This window comes from Sinohyriopsis cumingii, chromosome 16, assembly GCF_028554795.1.
Source record: "Sinohyriopsis cumingii isolate HCF-2022 chromosome 16, ASM2855479v2, whole genome shotgun sequence".
In the NCBI taxonomy this organism is placed as follows: Eukaryota; Metazoa; Mollusca; class Bivalvia; order Unionida; family Unionidae; genus Sinohyriopsis; species Sinohyriopsis cumingii.
In genome coordinates, this window is record NC_142976.1 from 39,407,206 (window position 1) to 39,426,990 (window position 19,785).

The 19,785-nt window shown below is 35.2% G+C and overlaps 1 protein-coding gene across 4 annotated transcripts in view; it reads right to left on the bottom strand.

Annotated features, from left to right (window-relative positions):
- LOC149780254 (WD repeat-containing protein 47-like) overlaps positions 1-19,785 on the bottom strand; it is a 59,418-nt gene that overhangs the window by 37,721 nt on the left and 1,912 nt on the right. For 3 of the 4 annotated variants that reach the window (XR_016415037.1, XM_089937061.1, XM_089937060.1), the window contains exons 2-3: positions 15,003-15,659; positions 8,156-8,503 (exon numbers count right to left, since the gene is read on the bottom strand). Coding sequence is in view for 3 of the 4 variants with exons in the window: in XM_089937061.1 (XP_089793187.1) it covers positions 8,156-8,503; positions 15,003-15,659 (1,005 nt within the window). In the remaining variant the exon portion in view is untranslated. The remainder of the gene's footprint in view (positions 1-8,155; positions 8,504-15,002; positions 15,660-19,785) is intronic. The other variant, XM_089937062.1, reaches the window with a different exon arrangement.

The following is a 19,785-nucleotide window of genomic DNA, read 5'->3' on the forward strand; positions in this document are numbered from 1 at the left end:
AACAATCTTTCATTCTTATCACTAAGATATCTGCAGTGTTGCAGTTTATAGTGATGTCTAGCACTGGTGCATCATGCCACAGACATGTAGCATGATGTCCCACCCAGTCACATTATCCTGACACCAGGCCGACCAGTCCTAACACTAACCTCCTAATGCTGAGCGCCAAGTGAGGCAGCTGTTAGTACCATTTTTGTCTTTGGTACGACTCGGCCATGGTTTGAACTCACAACCTCCCGCTTCTGAGGTGGATGCTCTAACCACTAGGCCACTGGAGCAGTCAGTATAAAAGATTAGGCTATCTAAGATTCATTCTCATTTTCTTACTTGAGTGACTGGAATGCAATTCCATTACTTTCAACAACAAAAATCTTCAATCTCCAAACTTCTCTTCCATTTCTATCAGTTATGTTGATAGCAAAGTCAAAGAAAAGACTAAAAATGATTTCATTTAAAACTAGAAATGTGCTCATAGATCATGGATACCCAACCAGTTCCTGAAACTGATCTTAGCAGCTTAATGCAAAACCTAATCAAGGTGTGATAAATGGATTTATGGATAGATGAGCAAATGGAAAAGACCAACTAATGTTCTGATGGGTCATAAAATTGGAGCCAACTTCATAGACACAGAGTTGATGTTGCATAATGCATGGCAGATCTGGGCTTTTTTTATTTTGTTCTGGAGTTATCAGTAGAACAAACAATAAAGCCCTTGCAATGGCAGATCAGGGTCTATATTGTTCATAGTGGGATGCAACTTATTCACCAGTATATACAGTATGTTGCAAATGCACAAAGTTTTCCCCCTGTACACTCACTGCTGCAGAATTAAAAGCTTGCTAACATTTTTTTTTATTACTTTGTTTAGGGGAATCTACACACATGCTTGCATGCAAGTAGGTAAGTGTATACATGTGTGCATACTGCACCAGTATATTCATTAATGGAATAATGTTGACAATTCTTTTCTTCTAAAATTAATTTCCTGGCAAGTGCCATAACAAAGATGAAGTTAAAAGGTAAGAAAAGTTCGATAAAAACAGATCTTAAATGTCAAAAATTCCAACCCTAAATTGTGCTAGGCAAAAGAAATTGAAATCATCGCTGCAATCAACTTTAAAACTGCTATAACGATTTTATTGTTGTTATAGGGTTAAATGCCATTTTTCAGCACAAGATAGGCTATACATGGTGGCCAGTATATATGGTGGAGGAAGAACCTGGACAAACCCCAGAAAGAACCACCTACCCATGAAAAGCTACTGGCAAGCTTTCTCACATACCCATACTGGGGCCCCGAGTGGCAGAGTGGTCTAAAGCGCTCACCGTTACGGATCACTGCCATCTCACCTCTGTCTGCGTGGGTTCGAGTCTCGGATTCGGCCAATGTGGATATGTGAGAAAGCTTGCCAGTAGCTTCTCGAGGGTCGGTGGTTCTTTCCGGGGATTTCCCGGTTTCTTCCTCCACCATTAATACTGGCCACCATGTATAGCCTATCGCGTGCTGAAAAATGGCGTTAAACCCTACAACAACAACAACAACATACCCATACTAGCTGAGCCCAAGACTCTAACCCACACAGACAAAGATGAGAAGGCAGTAAACTGTAATGGTAAGCACATTAGACCACTCAGCCACTTGGGGCCCCTGCTAGAATAAAAATTCCTCTGTGTGTGTGTGTGTGTGTGTGTGTCTGTCTGTGTGTGTATATATATATATATATATATATATATATATATATATATATATATATATATATATATATATATATATAATATTTTCTGTCTGTTCTGAAACATACAATCTTAAAATCAACTCAGCTTTCACAATACATACTAACGAATATGAAAGCGAAGACCTGTACACATGCAATATTTTGCTCCAATGCATGTGACTGTAATAGCTGGATGTAAGATGTAATTTCCACACATTCAGAAGGTGCATATACATGACTCAGTATCTGGTAGCAATAAACAAAACCCAAATTACCTAACAGCTGAGTTCGAAGCAATGGGGAAAAAAAAAACTATAATGATATAACTGAGTACCAGTTTCACATCTACAACTTTAGTACAAGATCTCCATAGGCATTCAACACCTGGGCTAAATTTGGGAAACTCAGGCAAATGTTATGAAGGTGGATAAACATCTGGTAAGAAAAAGAAAACAAAATACCAGTTCTCAAAGTATAATGTATCTTCCTCTGATTGGTCCTGTCATGAAAGGTTAGAGACTGGTCCTGTCATGAAAGGTTAGAGATTGGTCCTGTCATGAAAGGTCTGTCATGAAAGGTTAGATATTGGTCCTGTCATGAAAGGTTTGAGATTGGTCCTGTCATGAAAGGTTTGAGATTGGTCCTGTCATGAAAGATTAGAGATTGGTCCTGTCATGAAAGGTTAAAGATTGGTCCTGTCATGAAAGGTTAGAGATTGGTCCTGTCATGAAAGATTAGAGATTGGTCCTGTCATGAAAGGTTAAAGATTGGTCCTGTGAGATTGGTCCTGTCATGAAAGGTGACAACAAAAAAGTCCACAAAAAATTAAGTGACTGTCACAAGTCCTGTCTGGCATGTAGCCATGATGATGATGATGATGATAACAAGATATACATATCACATAATATATAATCATCATAAACAATCATTAGCAACAAACAACCAAGTGTTCAATTATGAATTTCCATTGTGCAATATAAACTACAATTTCTTTCCCACTGTTCAAATCTCTGGAATGAAATTTTCCAAGGAAAGTGAAATATGTTAGTAAGAGCTTCCAGTCAGTACAGCATTATGTTATATGTTATTAGTGCATGGGTCAGCAATATAACAAATGACAACCATGCTGGAAAATTATCTGACTGTATTTGGATACAAGCAACTTAACAATTACCAACTATGTAAAAATGACATTGTCCATGAAAAGAAATACTGAAAATATTTCCAATTGATCAAAATTGGTGGCTGTTCAGTTAAGCTGAACCAACATTTTTTCATTAAGAAATTTAAATTTCCGGTGTTCAATAAAATGTTATGGTGGTCTAAACATTTTAAACAATTTATGCAATGATGGCTTGAAAGAATATTACAGATTTAATCAAGTCAGCAATGTCTTCAATGACAAGTCTACCCCTACTTTCTGAAAACACTGCAGTCGAGTGCTGATGATCAACAACCTTATCATGCTGAAATTGTTTGTTTATATGACCTACCACCGAGTATGCAAGCCATTTTAAATCCCACAGCTTAAATAAAATCAATTAAACATTTTTTAAAAACAAAATCATGTTTTCCTAATATAAGTGGATTCACATATTAAATATGGATGATACATTTTAATGATCAAAAATTTTTATTGAATACAGCATTATTTGTGAAAGTATTTATTGTAATAACACAAAACATCAATCAATTATTGTAATAACACAAAACATCAATTATTTATTGTAATGACACAAAATATCAATTATTTGCTACAAGTTGCTAAAATACTTGATTTATTATGTTCACAAAACTGTAATGATGCTAAAATATTATAATTTGTAGCAATCATTGTTGTGCTGTAGATGAAACCCCTTTGGGCTTATAATTTAAAGAAATACGATATTTACTGTTGCACTGTTGTGGTGGTAATTCACAGAAATAATGTTCTGTATTTACTGTTCTACCATAGATGGAACCCTTAAGGGGGAGATAATTCACAGAAATACTGTACTGTATTTACTATTGCACCACTGACAGAGCCACTATAGGGTAATAATTCATAGAAATGTTGTAATTATCATAACCATTATTTCTAATCAACAGAGCTTGTCATATTATTAACATGCAATGATGCAAAGCAATTAACGTATCAAAATATTCTGCATGATCAGCAACATTATCTCAGGCTCCATATGTCTTTCTGAGGCATGTGAGGTTCTGTCACTAGATGTCTTTCTGAGGCATGTAAGGTTATGTCACTATATGTCTTTCTGAGGAATGTGAAGTTCTCTGTCACTAGATGTCTTTCTGAGGCATGTGAAGTTCTCTGTCACTAGATGTCTTTCTGAGGCATGTGAAGTTCTCTGTCACTAGATGTCTTTCTGAGGCATGTAAGGTTATGTCACTATATGTCTTTCTGAGGCATGTGAAGTTCTCTGTCACTAGATGTCTTTCTGAGACATGAGATTCTATCACTATACGTCTTTCTGGGAAATTTGTGACGTTCTCTGTCACAATGTCTTTCTGAGAAGTCTGTGGCTATTATCCTTATAAAACTTTATAATAACAGTCTGCTGCCAGATATAAAAAAAACCTAAAGACTAAACAGAATGAAATGAAAGTTATTTAAAAAACACTGAAGGAAAAACTATCATCATCTACAAGTAGATCTATGATTTTTTTTTATACCAAATCAACGAGTTTCTTCCTTGCTCCAAGTACAAGCAAGCTAGGAACCTCAGTAATTGCAGACTGCCAATTTCTTGCACAGAAAGAAAATTGGTAACAGACTGATGGACAACTTCCTAATACAATATGCTCAGCCTTCTACCACTCAAGGTATACATATGAAAATTCAGCATGCATGTTTATAGACATACAGAGATTATTACATTTTTTGCATTTTACAGCAATGGTAAAAAAGATTTCTACATATATTTGAATCTTTTGGACTGGAGTATTTCACATTCACAACACAAATCTATATTTGTTATGTGTGTGTTTTGGATTTTTAACGTAGCTATTAACAATTTTTCAGTCATATCGCTATGATGGCTATAGTGTGACAGTTTATAGTGATGTCTAGAACTGAGGCATCATGCCAAAGACTGTAGCATCACGTCCCACCCAGTCACATCCTGATATCAAGCCGACCAGTCCTAACACTAACCGCTTAATGCTAAGTACCAAGTGAGCTAGGTGGTAGTACCATTTTTATAAGCCTTTTGTATGACAAAGCAAGGGTTTGAAACTGCAACCTCCTGCATCTGAGGGAGACGTTCTAACCACTTAGGCCACCAAAGTGGTCACATGTTTTGTATTGTGTGCTTGACCTTTGTTTGTTATTTCAGGTAGGAGTTTGAGTGTGTGGGTGTGATTTTGATTTTTAATGTAGCTTTAACAATTTTTCAGTCATGTCGCTACAATGTCTGCAATGTGGCAGTTTATAGTGATGTCTAGCACTGAGGCATCATGCTGTAGACATGTAGCATAATGTTCCACCCAGTCACATTATCCTGACACCAGGCCAACCAGTCCTAACACTAACCTCTTAATGCTGAACGCCAAGCTAGGCAGCTGTTAGTACCATTTTTGTAAGTCTCTGGTATGACTTGGCCGGGGATTGAACCCACGACCTCCCGCATCCGAGGCGGACGTTCTAACCACTAGGCCACCGGAGTGGTAGGTAGGAGTTTGAGCCTACCTGACTAATATAACTTTAAAAAAATATGTTTACTTGGATTTGTGTTCAGGACATTGGTTTTTCCCTTGAAAATGTTATGCTTTACCTTATTTTTAACTGGTTTTTTGCTAAATTTTCAGTCAACAGACATGACTTTATTTACAGATTTTACAGAAATTCCCACTGAAAATTATCCAGGTCCAGGGCATTTTCTTGTGTCATAAGTCAGGTGACTGTATATAATTAATACTGAGCAAACAATTACTCATTACCATTTTAATATCTTTGTGGAATCATTTTCAGTTGTGTTCAGATGTAATTTGAGAGGAACTATTTATTAAAATATTTGTTGAAATTATAAAGTGCCATTGACATTCTTGACTATAACACTATTTTGGGGATTATTATGAATTCATTCCAAAACATCCTCAATTATACCACTGTGATACATCAAGAGTGTTAACCGATTCGGCCCCGATCCCGTCTGTAGGCATTATGAGGCTGTACCCTACTTCAAAGCCCTGCAGCATCGAGGCCATTTAAAATAGACCAACGTGGGTGGTATTAAAAAAAAAGCAGACAGATATAGCTCTAAAATGATATCAAATAATCTGGAAGTTCTAGTTGCACTACAAAATACAGAGAGAAAAAGCTCATTTTTTGGACCCGGTTTTTTTCACCCAAAATTCGCTCGAGATCAGAGTGCGATTTTGTGTGCGGATTTAGACCTTTTGGCCTCAGATCTAAGGCATACCGGTCTTAACTGAACACAGACAGGTGAACCTTTGCAAAAGCTAGGATAAGGTGGGCATTTGGAATAAATTGCGGTCTCCATACGAAAATGATGGGTCTATTAAGCAAAAAAAAAAAAAAAAAAGAACTCCAACTTTTACTCTTCTGCTCATGCACAAGCAAAATTACCAATGGAAATTTATGTTTCTAATACAACTAGGCATTATTCTCATGGATAATCTGTTGAAAACCGCTGTATTATGATGTATTCAGAAACAGCACCCCAAATCTTGTTCCTACACACATTTCAGGCAAAAATGACAAAAACCTCTGGGGCCAAATGAGTTAATGGGTGAATTTTCGTGACATCACTAAATCGGAATATTACTTATTTATTTCATCATCTGTGAATCAGTATTGCACGTAAGTTACAAAAAGAGCCATTCTTTGACAATTTCTAAGAAATTTCCATAAACTTGATTAACCGATTCGGCCCCGATCCCGTCTGTAGGCGTTATGAGGCTGTACCCTACTTCAAAGCCCTGCAGCATTGAGGCCATTTAAGATAGACCCACGTGGGTGGTATTTAAAAAAAAGCAGACAGATATAGCTCTAAAATGGTATCAAATAATCTGGAAGTTCTAGTTGCACTACAAAATACAGAGAGAAAAAGCTCATTTTTTGGACCCGGTTTTTTTCACCCAAAATTCACTTGAGATCAGAGTGTGATTTTGTGTCCGGATTTTAGACCTTTTGGCCTCAGATCTAAGGCATCCCGGTCTTAACTGAACACAAACAGGTGAACCTTTGCAAAAGCTAGGATAAGGTGGGCATTTGGAATAAATTGCGGTCTCCATACGAAAATGATGGGTCTATTAAGCAAAAAAAAAAAAGAAAAAAGAACTCCAACTTTTACTCTTCTGCTCATGCGCAAGCAAAATAACCAATGGAAATTGATGTTTCTAATACAACTAGGCATTATTCTCATGGATAATCTGTTGAAAACCGCTGTATTATGATGTATTCAGAAATAGCACCCCAAATCTCGTTCCTACGCACATTTCAGGCAAAAATGACAAAAACCTCTGGGGCCGAATGAGTTAATACATCAACTCATTGAAGACTATTGGTGTATTAGCACATTCAAGATTCCTAGAATTCATTCAGATTATTCTAAACTTTTAGATTTGTGGTAGAACATTTAGGATTATCTGGGATTGAATTCACAACACTGTAAGTTCCCTTCAAATTTTCAGTTTGTATTAATGAGAAATAAATTATTTGTTAATTTTACTAAACTTGTTGGTTTTGCTTCTTTCTGTTACCCAGCGTAAGACCATAGATTCATAAAACATTACTGTTAATTTAGAACAAGATTTCAACCTCCTGCCTCTTCATTGTAAGCTTCCTGTATGCTATCTAAATTGACTGAAATGATATTATCTTATGAGAAGGAAACTAAAATGAAGACCTTTAAGATCTCAAACTTTTTATGTCACAGTCCTAACAAAATTACTTTTATTCATTTTTATCAATTTTTCCTTTCATTTTGGCAAGTACCAGTCAAAAAATGATAAAATGGTCATGGTAGTGGTAGTGCTTTGTGGTGAGAGAGTTTTTCATTTCAAAATCAAAATCCCTCCCAATTTGTTTGATCTTAAGTTTTAAAAAAGCCATTTTGTTCATGCGGTCCTCAAATCCTCTCATCTTGTACAATTCACATAAAATGTTTCAACAACATCTGTTCTTTATCTAGTGGTAGTATGGACATTACATGTTCTGCGTTAGTGATTAGTACAAACATGTACCACTATCCACAACTAGCAAGATCACAGGACATACACAAGCTCTGCAGCAATCTTTGAGTCCATGACAATTTCAAAGTTTATGTTCTTTAGTCTTGGACTGTAATACCTTCATTCACAAGTATGATGTTTTCACTGGAAAGCATTGCTCTACACATGTACTTCTTACTCACTGGGTTTCATGCACATCCAAACATGCCCTGTTAGTTCTGTCATGCATCTTTCAACTTTACCTCTGGGAGATGGCTTGGTAGGTGACTTTTGGCTTTTATTTGATTCTGACCTCTGAACCTTCAAAGAATTGGGTCTAATAATATTGGATATGGCATTCTTGTTTGCACCTTTCATTGGTGATCCTTCCTTCTTTGAGGAACTGTTAACTTTTCCTGGGATTTTTGATACAGCATTGGTTGCTGTACCCTTAGTTCCTCTGGATTGGATACTGGTTCCCTTTGACTGGTTTTCAACTTTGTTTTCTCCTCCAGTTGACACTTTTATTGTTGGTGTTGTTACTTGGATGGAAACAGCTGGTGTTTGGGGAGATTTAGGTTTCCCTTGCTTTTCTAATGAATTTCCAGGACCTTTGATTCAATAAAAACCTTTTACCTAAATTTCACTATAAATCAACAAGCTTAATATATATATATATATATATATATATATATATATATATATATATATATATATATATACACACACACACACACACACACATACCATTTGAGAAGAAAATGATGGCGATATTGAATGCAAATACATAAATACCTAGGACAATGTGCTCTGCCTGTTTTTTCTTCCCAAACTTCCCAAATAATAATGATGATATGGAATGTCACAGAATCATACTTCCCAGTAAGACTTGATCATGGGATTGCAGGTTACCTGCAATATGTTTTCCTATCTCCACCAAATTCTTACCACTGTGCCCCCTAAACATGCTATTTTGTCAGGAAAAAATGTTTAAAATACACTAACTACTTTTCATCTGTTTAGGTCTCTATTGGCACCAGTAGTGGCCAAAGCTGTTACAGTCAAAACAAATTATATGATGGCAATTAATACACATTTTAAACAATATTCATGGTTTGCAGTATAATTTACCAGCAGACAACGTAAAATATTGAATGTCTTCAATTAGCACATGTTTTAGAGGTTAAAGGCACACCTGCAAGTATGGCAATAATTATTTCATTTATTTTGAGGTTCAGTTAGTGACAAAAGGATTAAATTTATGCAAATACACACTGTCATATAATCAACTAATTACTAGTGTTTTATCTACCCATGCATCAAATACGCAGACTTTTCTGATTTGATGCACAAAAGTCGTCGATGTTACATAAATGTACACACCGCAATGTTGTTTTCAGACCTGCCAATGAGTCCATCTCAGTAAGGCAGTTGTTTTTGTTCCCGAAAGATTGACCAGTTTTCAGTAAGGTCTAACAAAATATCAATAAATGCTATTATAAAGCTGGAAAACATAATTAAAAGTTCGACGTATCGATGATAAACATTATGTTCAACTGAAAAGTTTGTAAAGTATGTGTACTTTATTTACCACTAGTACAGCTGCACAAACTCTAGTTCCAAGCCATATGCAGCTCAATGGCTTGTTGCTATCTCTCAACTTCACATAATTCTTGGAAATTCTTTTCTATTTCACACGACGAAGGCAATCATATTTCATACCACAAGACATACTCAAATTGGCATGTGATGTCCAATAAACATAACTGTGTCCTTTCCAGCTTTTATTCACAAGAATCTAAGTAATCCTTTTTATTCTTCTGCATTCATTATTAACACTTTTCTAGAAGCTTATTTTCTTTTTCATCTTAATGCATCGCTTTCATGGTTTGCCATTTTTAAAATTTTTTATAATCAACAGTTTGATCATGCAGGCACTTCGCATGAACAAATAGTGCTGCTGTAAAGTTAGTCTGGTTCCCTGACTAATTTCACTATAAGATGAAACCTGGATTGAAATAGAACACGGATGAACCAATTATCCGGATTTTTTGGCAACGATAATTTTTTTATAGTTCTTGCTAGTATGCTTAAGTTCGTATTTTAAGGATAATATTTGTAAGACTTATGGCAAAATCGTAAGAGTTGGCAGGTCAGTGTTTTGCTGATTAACATAAAACAAAGGTTTGATCTAAAAATCATTGCCGGTACGTAAATTGATGCACCCCAATGTTATGTATTCCTGATAAACACAAAATGAAGGTCTGCTTTATTGGCTAGATTACAACTCTCCCAAACAGGGAAAACATGCATATATCGCATATCAGTTTCTTACACTGATGTTATCATAATACGTAGGGTTACAAGTGAGTGAGGAGCCTAAAGCTGACCTTATGTGACCTGTAACTGACACATCATTTGTAGCAACAGGATGTTAGAACCATAAAATCACCACACACAAGAAAGAGGCAGAAAATAAACACATGATTTTAAAGTGATTCTCACGATATACTATTATTTTATGTGCATCCTTGTCACACATTGAAGCAACCAGTTCCATTTGCTCAATTGTATGCCTTGCGTTTTTCCAAGATGCTGTCAGCGTTCAACTAAAAATCGTGTCCAAGGCAAACAAAATAAAACAGATCCGAAACAAATGAAATTATCATTTGGACCATGTTTGTACAATTGGCAGTCAATAATAGTATTGTTATCAAACCACTTGAGCCTTCATCATATAAACATGAGGTACCAGTTACTCAAAAGATAAAATATAATTTTGTGCAGCAATAACTGAAAACATACAGCTGGCAATGTTTTCAAAAAGAAGTTAAGTCAAGTGAACAATGTGACAGTGGAGACTCCTTCATGTTTTGCCATATACGTATAGAGGCTTACAAAAACTTCATTGACCAAACCAAAAATCTTCCATGACCAAAAAACAATAACTTTCAGAACAGTACACTGACAAGGCATGCTGGGTTACCAGAACAAAAACTGCTGATTGAAGGTCCACAACACCAGGCAGATTTTAATGCAGTTTTACAAACAAGATATAGTCTTATACGTGACCTGCAAAATCTGTCATTTGTGACAGCAATGGCAGATGAAAGCACTGACATATCCAAAAATAAACAGCTTGTCATATATGCTCAGATTATTGACATGGAACCATTAACAAGATTTTTAACAAATGTTCAGATGCTTCTGGCAAGGGATTTGCCTTATTGGATTTAGTCACATTATATAACTAATGTTTTTGTTGTTTATTTAAAAACTATGTTTATATATAAAAACTACTGAAAACTGATCATCGGTTTGAACAGGACTCATAGATTTGGATTCTGACTCTCCGTTTTTTGCCTTGATGAGTCAAATAATGTACATGAAGCCATCTGTAGATAAAACACTGATATACTGATTTAAAAAAATGAAAGGTAGTTCTGAAGAAAAGGAATTATTATAATAATGCTATTAGATAACAAGTGAACAAAAACATCAAATACGTATGACATCCATGACATATTTCAGGTGAATCAAATATTCAGACTTGATAATGTTTTCATGAGTTACTTCATAAAACATTTATTACAATAATGTCAGTGTCCATGGGGGAAAAATGGTACAGTTATAACAACAAAGTTAAGAAAGGAAAAGTATTCCAATAAGACTACATATTATAAACACTGTACTAGTTTCCTTTGTTACTTTAAAATATTGTTTGTCCCCTAGAATTGGACAATTATATGCCATATGTCATACAATTACATTCTTTTGTGAAGGTGAACAACATATTTATTGGTTCATAAAACTTAATATTCACAAAAGAGAGGTTTGTTACATGTCTATACTATAAAAAAATTATCGTTGCCGAAAAATCTGGATAATTGGTTCATCCGTGTTCTATTTCAATCCAGGTTTCATCTTTTGTGAATATTAAGTTTTATTCACCCTGATAATTTACTGGCTCAAAAGAATTTGCAGGAATTCAAGACAAGACCATTTCTTCTTTTAACTCCTTAGTGATGAAACCATCTTTGATATTCTTCAGCAATAACAGGATTTTCAAAGTAGCTGTTATTGTACATATATTAGATGTTGGCTTGCCACCATTTTCATTTAGGACCAACAAGACATCATAAGAGGTCATCTGGTGGAAAAACTAGGCTGATATGACATTTGGAGAAGTATAACAAGGTTTTCAAGATGGTCATTGTGGTCATTGTGGTAGTCATATCAGAAGCTGGATAGCACCATTAACATTTATGACCAACTAAATATCCGAAGACAAGTTTCAGTCAAAACCCCATGTTGATATAGCCATTAATTCAGCAGAAATAGCTATACCAATATTTCCATGATGGTGACAGTGGTAGGCACATGTCTGAAAAGCAACATGAGGCCCAACTAGACATGGAAAATCATATAGTAAAAATCCTATATTATTACAATCAAGAAATCAATAAAGGTAGTGATGTTTTCAAGATGGTCACTGTGGTGGCAGTATTGAACATTAGAACAACACTATTTTCATTTGGACCAACTAAACATTCGAAGACAACAGATCATAAGAAGTCATTAAGTAAAAACCTGAAGAAAATGTGTATTATCATACAGTAGGATTAGTAATAAAAAGATTTTCACAATGACCACTGTGTCAGCCATAATGGACATCAGACCAACTAGTCATCATAGGAAGTCTTTTGCTGAAAATCCTAATAAAATTACTTCTTGTTAAAAAGGAATAGTCAGAATTTCAAGATGGTCATTGTGGCAGCCATACTGAAATATAGATTGGCAACCTTTTCACTCAATATCAACCAGGTATCATATTAACTCTTTTAGTGACAAATCCAAGTTGATATGGTTGCACTGGTTTTAAAATTAGGGTAGGTAGATATTTTTTTATCCTGGGGGGAAAAGTGCTAGGGTCAACAATGAAAAACAGGGATGATAAGCTGACCAGAAACACGTTTTTGAGATGGCCACTATAGTAGCCATTAGTAGCCAACCATACTGGCCATCAGATCAGCATCAATTTCATTCAGGACTGACCAGACATCAAAAGACCTCTTTTAGTAATACCATGGCAATAACCCATTTCATACCGAATTTAACCGAGTTGCTCCATAATTATCCGAATAACCTCCCGAGTTACTTTATACTCCAGCCAATCAAACGCTGGTGGGCACATGTACATAACAAAATGGCGTCCATTGTTGTTTAGAAATATTTCAGAAATAAAATTAATTAAATGATTGGAATTTATATGTAAATTATCCACAGACTTTCAAAAACAAATCTGATAAACTCATATGAAACACATTTTATTATAGTGACATTTCGTATGCACAGAAATAGTTTGAATAACTTGCTCTTTAAATTTGTTTACTTCGACACCGTTTCTTTACTTACACGTACATGTCCAGATATAAACAGCTCAAAGCTATGCTCTCGTATGGGTTTGAAATCCATCCTGGTTTCCAGAAAATATGACAGGATGGTTCCAATATTAAATTTCGTCAATATCTACGGCAGCATTACTGTTAAATATGCATTTTTCAACTCGATAAACGATGTTGAAGTAGTTACAGAAGTTGATGCTGATGCTGAAGCATCCGCCATTTTTTGCCCACCACCTATCGAGTGACTATTATGGTCAGCTGACCACCCGCCACGTGTTCAAAATTCTGAGCAAATTACGAAGTTCACCGCAGTCTGCATGAAATGGGCTATATCCCATTCCATTCATGACAAAAAACAATGACAAGCTTTACAAGATGGATATCACATCATTCCCATTTTTATTTAGGACCAAGCAGGAAACAAAGTCTTTCACTGAAAACCTTTAAGCTACCCAACAAATTTTATTTTTATATCCTCAAATTATTTTAAATGCAGACATATACCCATACAACTATCAAAGCTATATCAAATACCACATTTCTTTATCATAACCTGATCATCATGAATCAAAAGACATGAACAAGACATCCAGTTTTTCAAGGATGAATACAACTGGTGACTTTGAATACTCTGAAGTCATCTGTCAACAGAACATGTCAGTTAATTATTTCACCTTATTTTTACTACATGTATCTACAAACTCTGCAACAACCCCCCTTTAAGAAGTATTAAGTGACATTTTATGGGATTTGGCTCCAAACCCTAAATCCATGGGAACACCTCTCTCATTTGACTTCCTTCCCAGCAAGATGATGGCTTATTTTCACTTTTCTTGATAAAAAAAAAGACATAGTGTAGTGAATGTCTTTGTTTACTTAGAAGGGCTGGATTTACTTGGTACCAGGATGTTAATGGATTATGACCAGATAATGTTTATGATGGAGAAAGAAATGAATGATATTGGAAGATATGAGACTATATCAATGATACTGCAAGATATAAGACAATATCATTGACAGAGCTTTCCTTATCAGCAGGAAGATTTACCTGGCGACTTTCACATGTACTTTACACATGGCTACTTAAAACACAAAAACTATATCCCTGTTGGGGGCAGCCCCCACTCCCCACCTACTTTGTCAACTCACCCTCTACATCTAAGATAAGGCCCTGATTGATATTGCAAGATACAAAACAATATCAATGATATTGCAAGATACAAGACAATATCAATGATATCGCAAGATAAAAGACAATATCAATGATATTGCAAGATACAAGACAATATCAATGATATCGCAAGATAAAAGACAATATCAATGATATTGCAAGATACAAGACAATATCAATAATATTGCAAGATAAAATACAATATCAATGATATTGCAAGATACAAGACAATATCAATGATACTGCTAGATACAAGACAATATCAATGACAGTGCAAAATAAAAGACAATATCAATGATACTGCAAGATACAAGACAATATCAATGATATTGCAAGATAAAAGACAATATCAATGATATTGCCAAAAAAAAAGATACATGATATTGCAAGATAATGATGATATCAATGATAATGCAAGATATAAGACAAAATCATTTATACTGCAACACAGAGGACAATATTAATGATACTGAAACATACAAGAAAACATCAAATGAAAGCAATGGGAGGGGAACAGAAGGGATCTATACATACCTGTAGATAAGAGATTTGATGGTTCATGTTCAAACACAGAGTCTGACGAGTCAACGCGTCCTATCACATCACTATCAGTTTGGTCTGGAAGTATTGCCCCCCTTTGTAGTAGTTCAGAATGTATAACATTATTATTCTCCAGATCTTGTGAAGATGTATGATCCCCAGCACCATTATCACTCTGGAGAAAACTGGGTGGTTCCCTAAGGTCACTTGCAAATGGTGTTGCAGCATCACTGAATGCACGTATAATTGGCCCAATGGGAGAATTCATTGAATTTCTTAATGATGTTTCCTCCTCAATACTAACACTTTCCACTCTTCCTTTAATGTTGGAACTATTTTTATCATTCTTAGGGATAGGTCCGACATTATTCTGACGCAAAGATTTTGGCTTCCCAGTCTTTCTGTCTTTTACACAAGTTTGTAAATTAATTTGTTTTCTTTGGTCTTCAGGGTTTTTCATCAACTTTGACCCAGCCTCGGATGCTGAATGCTCCCCATTCATATTGCTATTTAGTTCAAAAACTGGTAATCTGGTACATGACCTTTCCGTTGTTGGTGCTAAAGCTGGTGTAACAGGTGAGGGTTCAGGCCCATTGTTGCTTGTGTGGGGGATGTGAGCGACTTGAGCCTTGGGAGTACTTGTCACAACATCTATTGCAAATAAAAAACAACAAAATAAACCCAAAACAACAACATAACTAGACACAAAAAGAGCAAGAGAAGCAAAAATTCACAAAAGAAGCAACTTTCTGACTACTGCACAAAATTTTCTACAAAAGGAAAACTTACAAATTACAAAAAAAAGGTATGTATGTATGTATGTATGTATGTATGTATATCTATTTCCTCCTAAAGAATGCAACAGGATAATCAAATTCAGGAATACATACTAAAACACAAAGATTCAAATTACAAAAAGGGAAGTCTGCAGCAATTATTGCATTTATAAATTGAAAATCTTAAGTACAACCATACATATATGTCTAGAGAAATAAGTGTAGCTCTGGCACCATTACAACTTTTGCCTGATATTATAAGAGCAATGATACAAAGAACACAACAAACACGGAGCAACTATTGTTAAATGGTTACCATTTCCTTGGAGATAGTCAAATCAAGAATTTATATTTTTGGAATATGAGTTTATTGCTATAATTAATATGCAACACAAAATTGGGGGGAACCAAGACTAAAGTAATTTATAAAAGAGAACTATCGTATGGGTTTCACATCAGAACCAGGATGAAACAGGTGTAGCTATGCATGTGTCAGGCATGTGTGTCTTATATGCACCTTAAGTAGGCATGTGTGTGTCAGGCATGTGTATCTTGTATGCACCCTGAAGTAGGCATGTGTGTGTCAGGCATGTGTGTCTTATATCCACCCTCAAGTAGGCATGTGTGTGTCAGGCATGTGAGTCTTGTATCCACCCTTCAGTAGGCATATGTGTGTCAGGCATGTGTCTTGTATCCACCCTTAAGTAGGCATGTGTGTGTCAGGCATGTGTCTTATATGCACCCTTCAGTAAATATGTACGTGCCAGATATGTGTGTCCTATATGCAAGTGGAATATCACATCATCTCTGACAAGGTCTATATGAGAACTCTGATTCTGGCTCATCTTCACCAGCCAAGGTTACGATGTATTAACCTTATCTACACCCTAGCATACTGCTTAGATACCATGGTGCTCATGTCTATAAATTTCATTTGATGTGATGGCAAGCCACCATATTCAATCAAAATCAAGTTGTTCAAATCTGAACGATGTTCCCCAACATCGAGACAAGAGGAGCACTGGAATGGACTCATAAATAAGCAATTTTCCAGTGCTTGTCCGTGATGTACAAATACATACTCTTACTCAAATACACATGTAAGGGCTTCTCTCTGGTATATAGTTATACTTTTGATATTAAACTTACCAAGTATCCTTTTGAAATCAACTGCTTCCACTATTTTTGGACAATGTACAATGCGCTGCTATTGGTTAGTTGGCACTACAAAGGGAGACAACTCAAAAATCCAATAGGTGTTGCTAGGACAAAGCTCTGACTCAGTCTGAGATATGTGAATGATCAGGAAAGGTCCAGATAGGGTTAACACATCAAAATCTTGATAAACGAAAATAATTGGCTGGGCTACAAGAAATCAATTTTTCACTCATCTTTATCTTTTTAGACATTATGGCGTGCTCTTCAAAATTTTATGAATATATCGCTGCCATTAGGCTGTTTTGACACCAGGATCATTTCAACCCCAGTCCATCGCCACTGTGCATTAGGATATGGGTACACTGACTGGATCCCAACAAGCTTCTCCAGTCATTGATTGAAAGCAATAAAAAATTGAAAAATAAAAAGCCATACTATGTAAAGTGGGTTCATATGCTCTTCATTGTGAAGTTATCAGTATACTGTGATGCCTGTTGCATGCCACCTTGTAATGTCATCAGCTCCATCTCTTAGTGTAAACAATTCAAACATCTTCCTCATTTCAAGTGCTATATAAGAATACAATTACATTTTCCTTATTTCAACTGCGAAAAAGGAATAAAACAAACTTAGGAATGAGAATTAGTACTGCTGCTATAGAATGCATGAAAACTTGTGTTATCCATCTGCAAAAATTAAAATGTTAAATTGGTCCATCTCATATTATACTGTAAGGACCATCTATAATCTATATCAGTGGTTCCCAATCTCAGGTCACTAGGATTTTCCATCGAGTCACCAGGATTTTTAAAGCTGGAAAAACTTATCAAAATTTGGAAACAGGGTTGTGAGGCTAAGAATTTTTTTATTTTTTAGGGTCGCTGTCTACAAATGTTAGGAACCAATGATCTACAGTTTAACAGGCAGTTAAACAAAAGACCTAGCAATGAAAGAGAGGTCGCACAAAGTTGAGAGTGGTTTCATATTAACTGCCAGTCCATAGGCTTGCACAAAATTAATAACAAGATGACTAATAAATACATTAAAAAATCTACTAACTTTTCCACCCATACCCAAGAAACATATTATGTGGGAAGAGGGGAACTATGAAGGAGAGGTCATATGAAGATCAGAATTGTCTCATATTAACTTTAACAGTCTGTAGGATTGCACCAAATATACATGTTCATTGGTTAATTAATGAAAATGTGTATTTTAAAAAAAATCTACACAAACCACAAAATGGATCCCACAGGACATGAAGATCATCCAGTTATACATTGGTCTTAACACAATGCTCATTCCAGAAATGGGAAAAGTAAGGCTCAACCCTTACCATTTTCTGGTTATTCCATAATTTCAAACATGTAACATCATCACTAGCAGTTGTGAATTTATCAATTTCTGCAACAAATGTTCACTTGTACAACATTATTAACTTTGAATCGGTCATCAAGTCAGACTACAGCATGGTTGTCTGCAATTTCTTTGCCCACTAAAATAACCATGACCACTGTACATGTCATTGTGTAAGGAAAAAAGACTAATTATTCCAGAAATAAAAAAGTTCACAGTTTTTCTGTCACAAGCCTTCCATACTGGATTTGTAATCCTAAAGTAACCATTCCCTTCTATAAAGAATTTATTTTGGAAATCTCAATCCATATATTTTCCTGAATGAAAACACTGAACTGATTCATCTAAATTTAAGTTAATACATGACAGTCTAGGGTTCTCAAATAATATTTCGAAAATAAAACAAATGATAATACTACTTGAGCTTATGAGGCTAAGTAAGTTATACTATTCTCCCCTTAGGCCCTCAGGACAAAAAACTACTGTAGATGCAAAATTGTTCTTGCATATTTTTTAAATGAATGTAGGTTATATTTTCCCTGTTTATCTTCAAACTCAGTAAAACTTTAAATGTTCCTTTAGTGCGAAAGACAGACCTTAAAAATGCAGGGATTATCTAAAACATTTTCTAGAAAATGAAATGTTCACAATCAAAATCACACTGACATGTCAACAATTAAATTAAATTTGGATATGTTGATTGCAGCTCACACAAATTTGTAAAATATGCCAGGCAGTTCAGATGAGATTGGTTTCTTGACAGAATTAAATAATAATAGCCAAATCAGTTACTATGAGTTTCTGCTAAGTCATAAGAAACTTGTATTCAGACTTAATAAAAATTGTTTTGTCTCAAACCCATACACAAGCAGCTTTGTCATTATCAAGCAGGCACTGGCTAAATTAGCTTCTACAGTGTCAGCTGAGACATCTTATAAAAAGATGTGCATTAAAACAGATGTGGAATTGCTCATAGCTTCTGTAAACAGTATAATGTACAGTATAATGTAACGTTTACCAGGACCAGGTACCTCAACAATGTTTCGAACCATTTGGTTTCAAGTGTAAAGAGATATTCCCAACAAACAGTTAAAATTATTTCACTTTCTCACTGCTGAAAAATACTTGTATTAACATGTATTTTTCAGAAAGGAAAAAGTGAAATAATCCCTGCACAAACAAAAAAATATGCAGACTTTGTAATAACTCACGGCCAAAACACCAAGTTTTATCGTGACAGCAAACTTTTTGTTCCCCAACATCCTTAAATGATTCTGTAAACTGGCCCGAGGACATGTTAGAGATATGAAGCTAACATCTGGCTTCTAATAAAAAAAAACAAGGAAAATGTCCAAGTTGAGATCATAGTGGTAATTATACAGATGTGTAATGACTTAAAAACTGGAATATAAGATCAAAATCATTCACATATATTGGAATAGGTTTTCCAAAGTAAGATGATCAGGGATTTTCTAGTTTAAAAATTG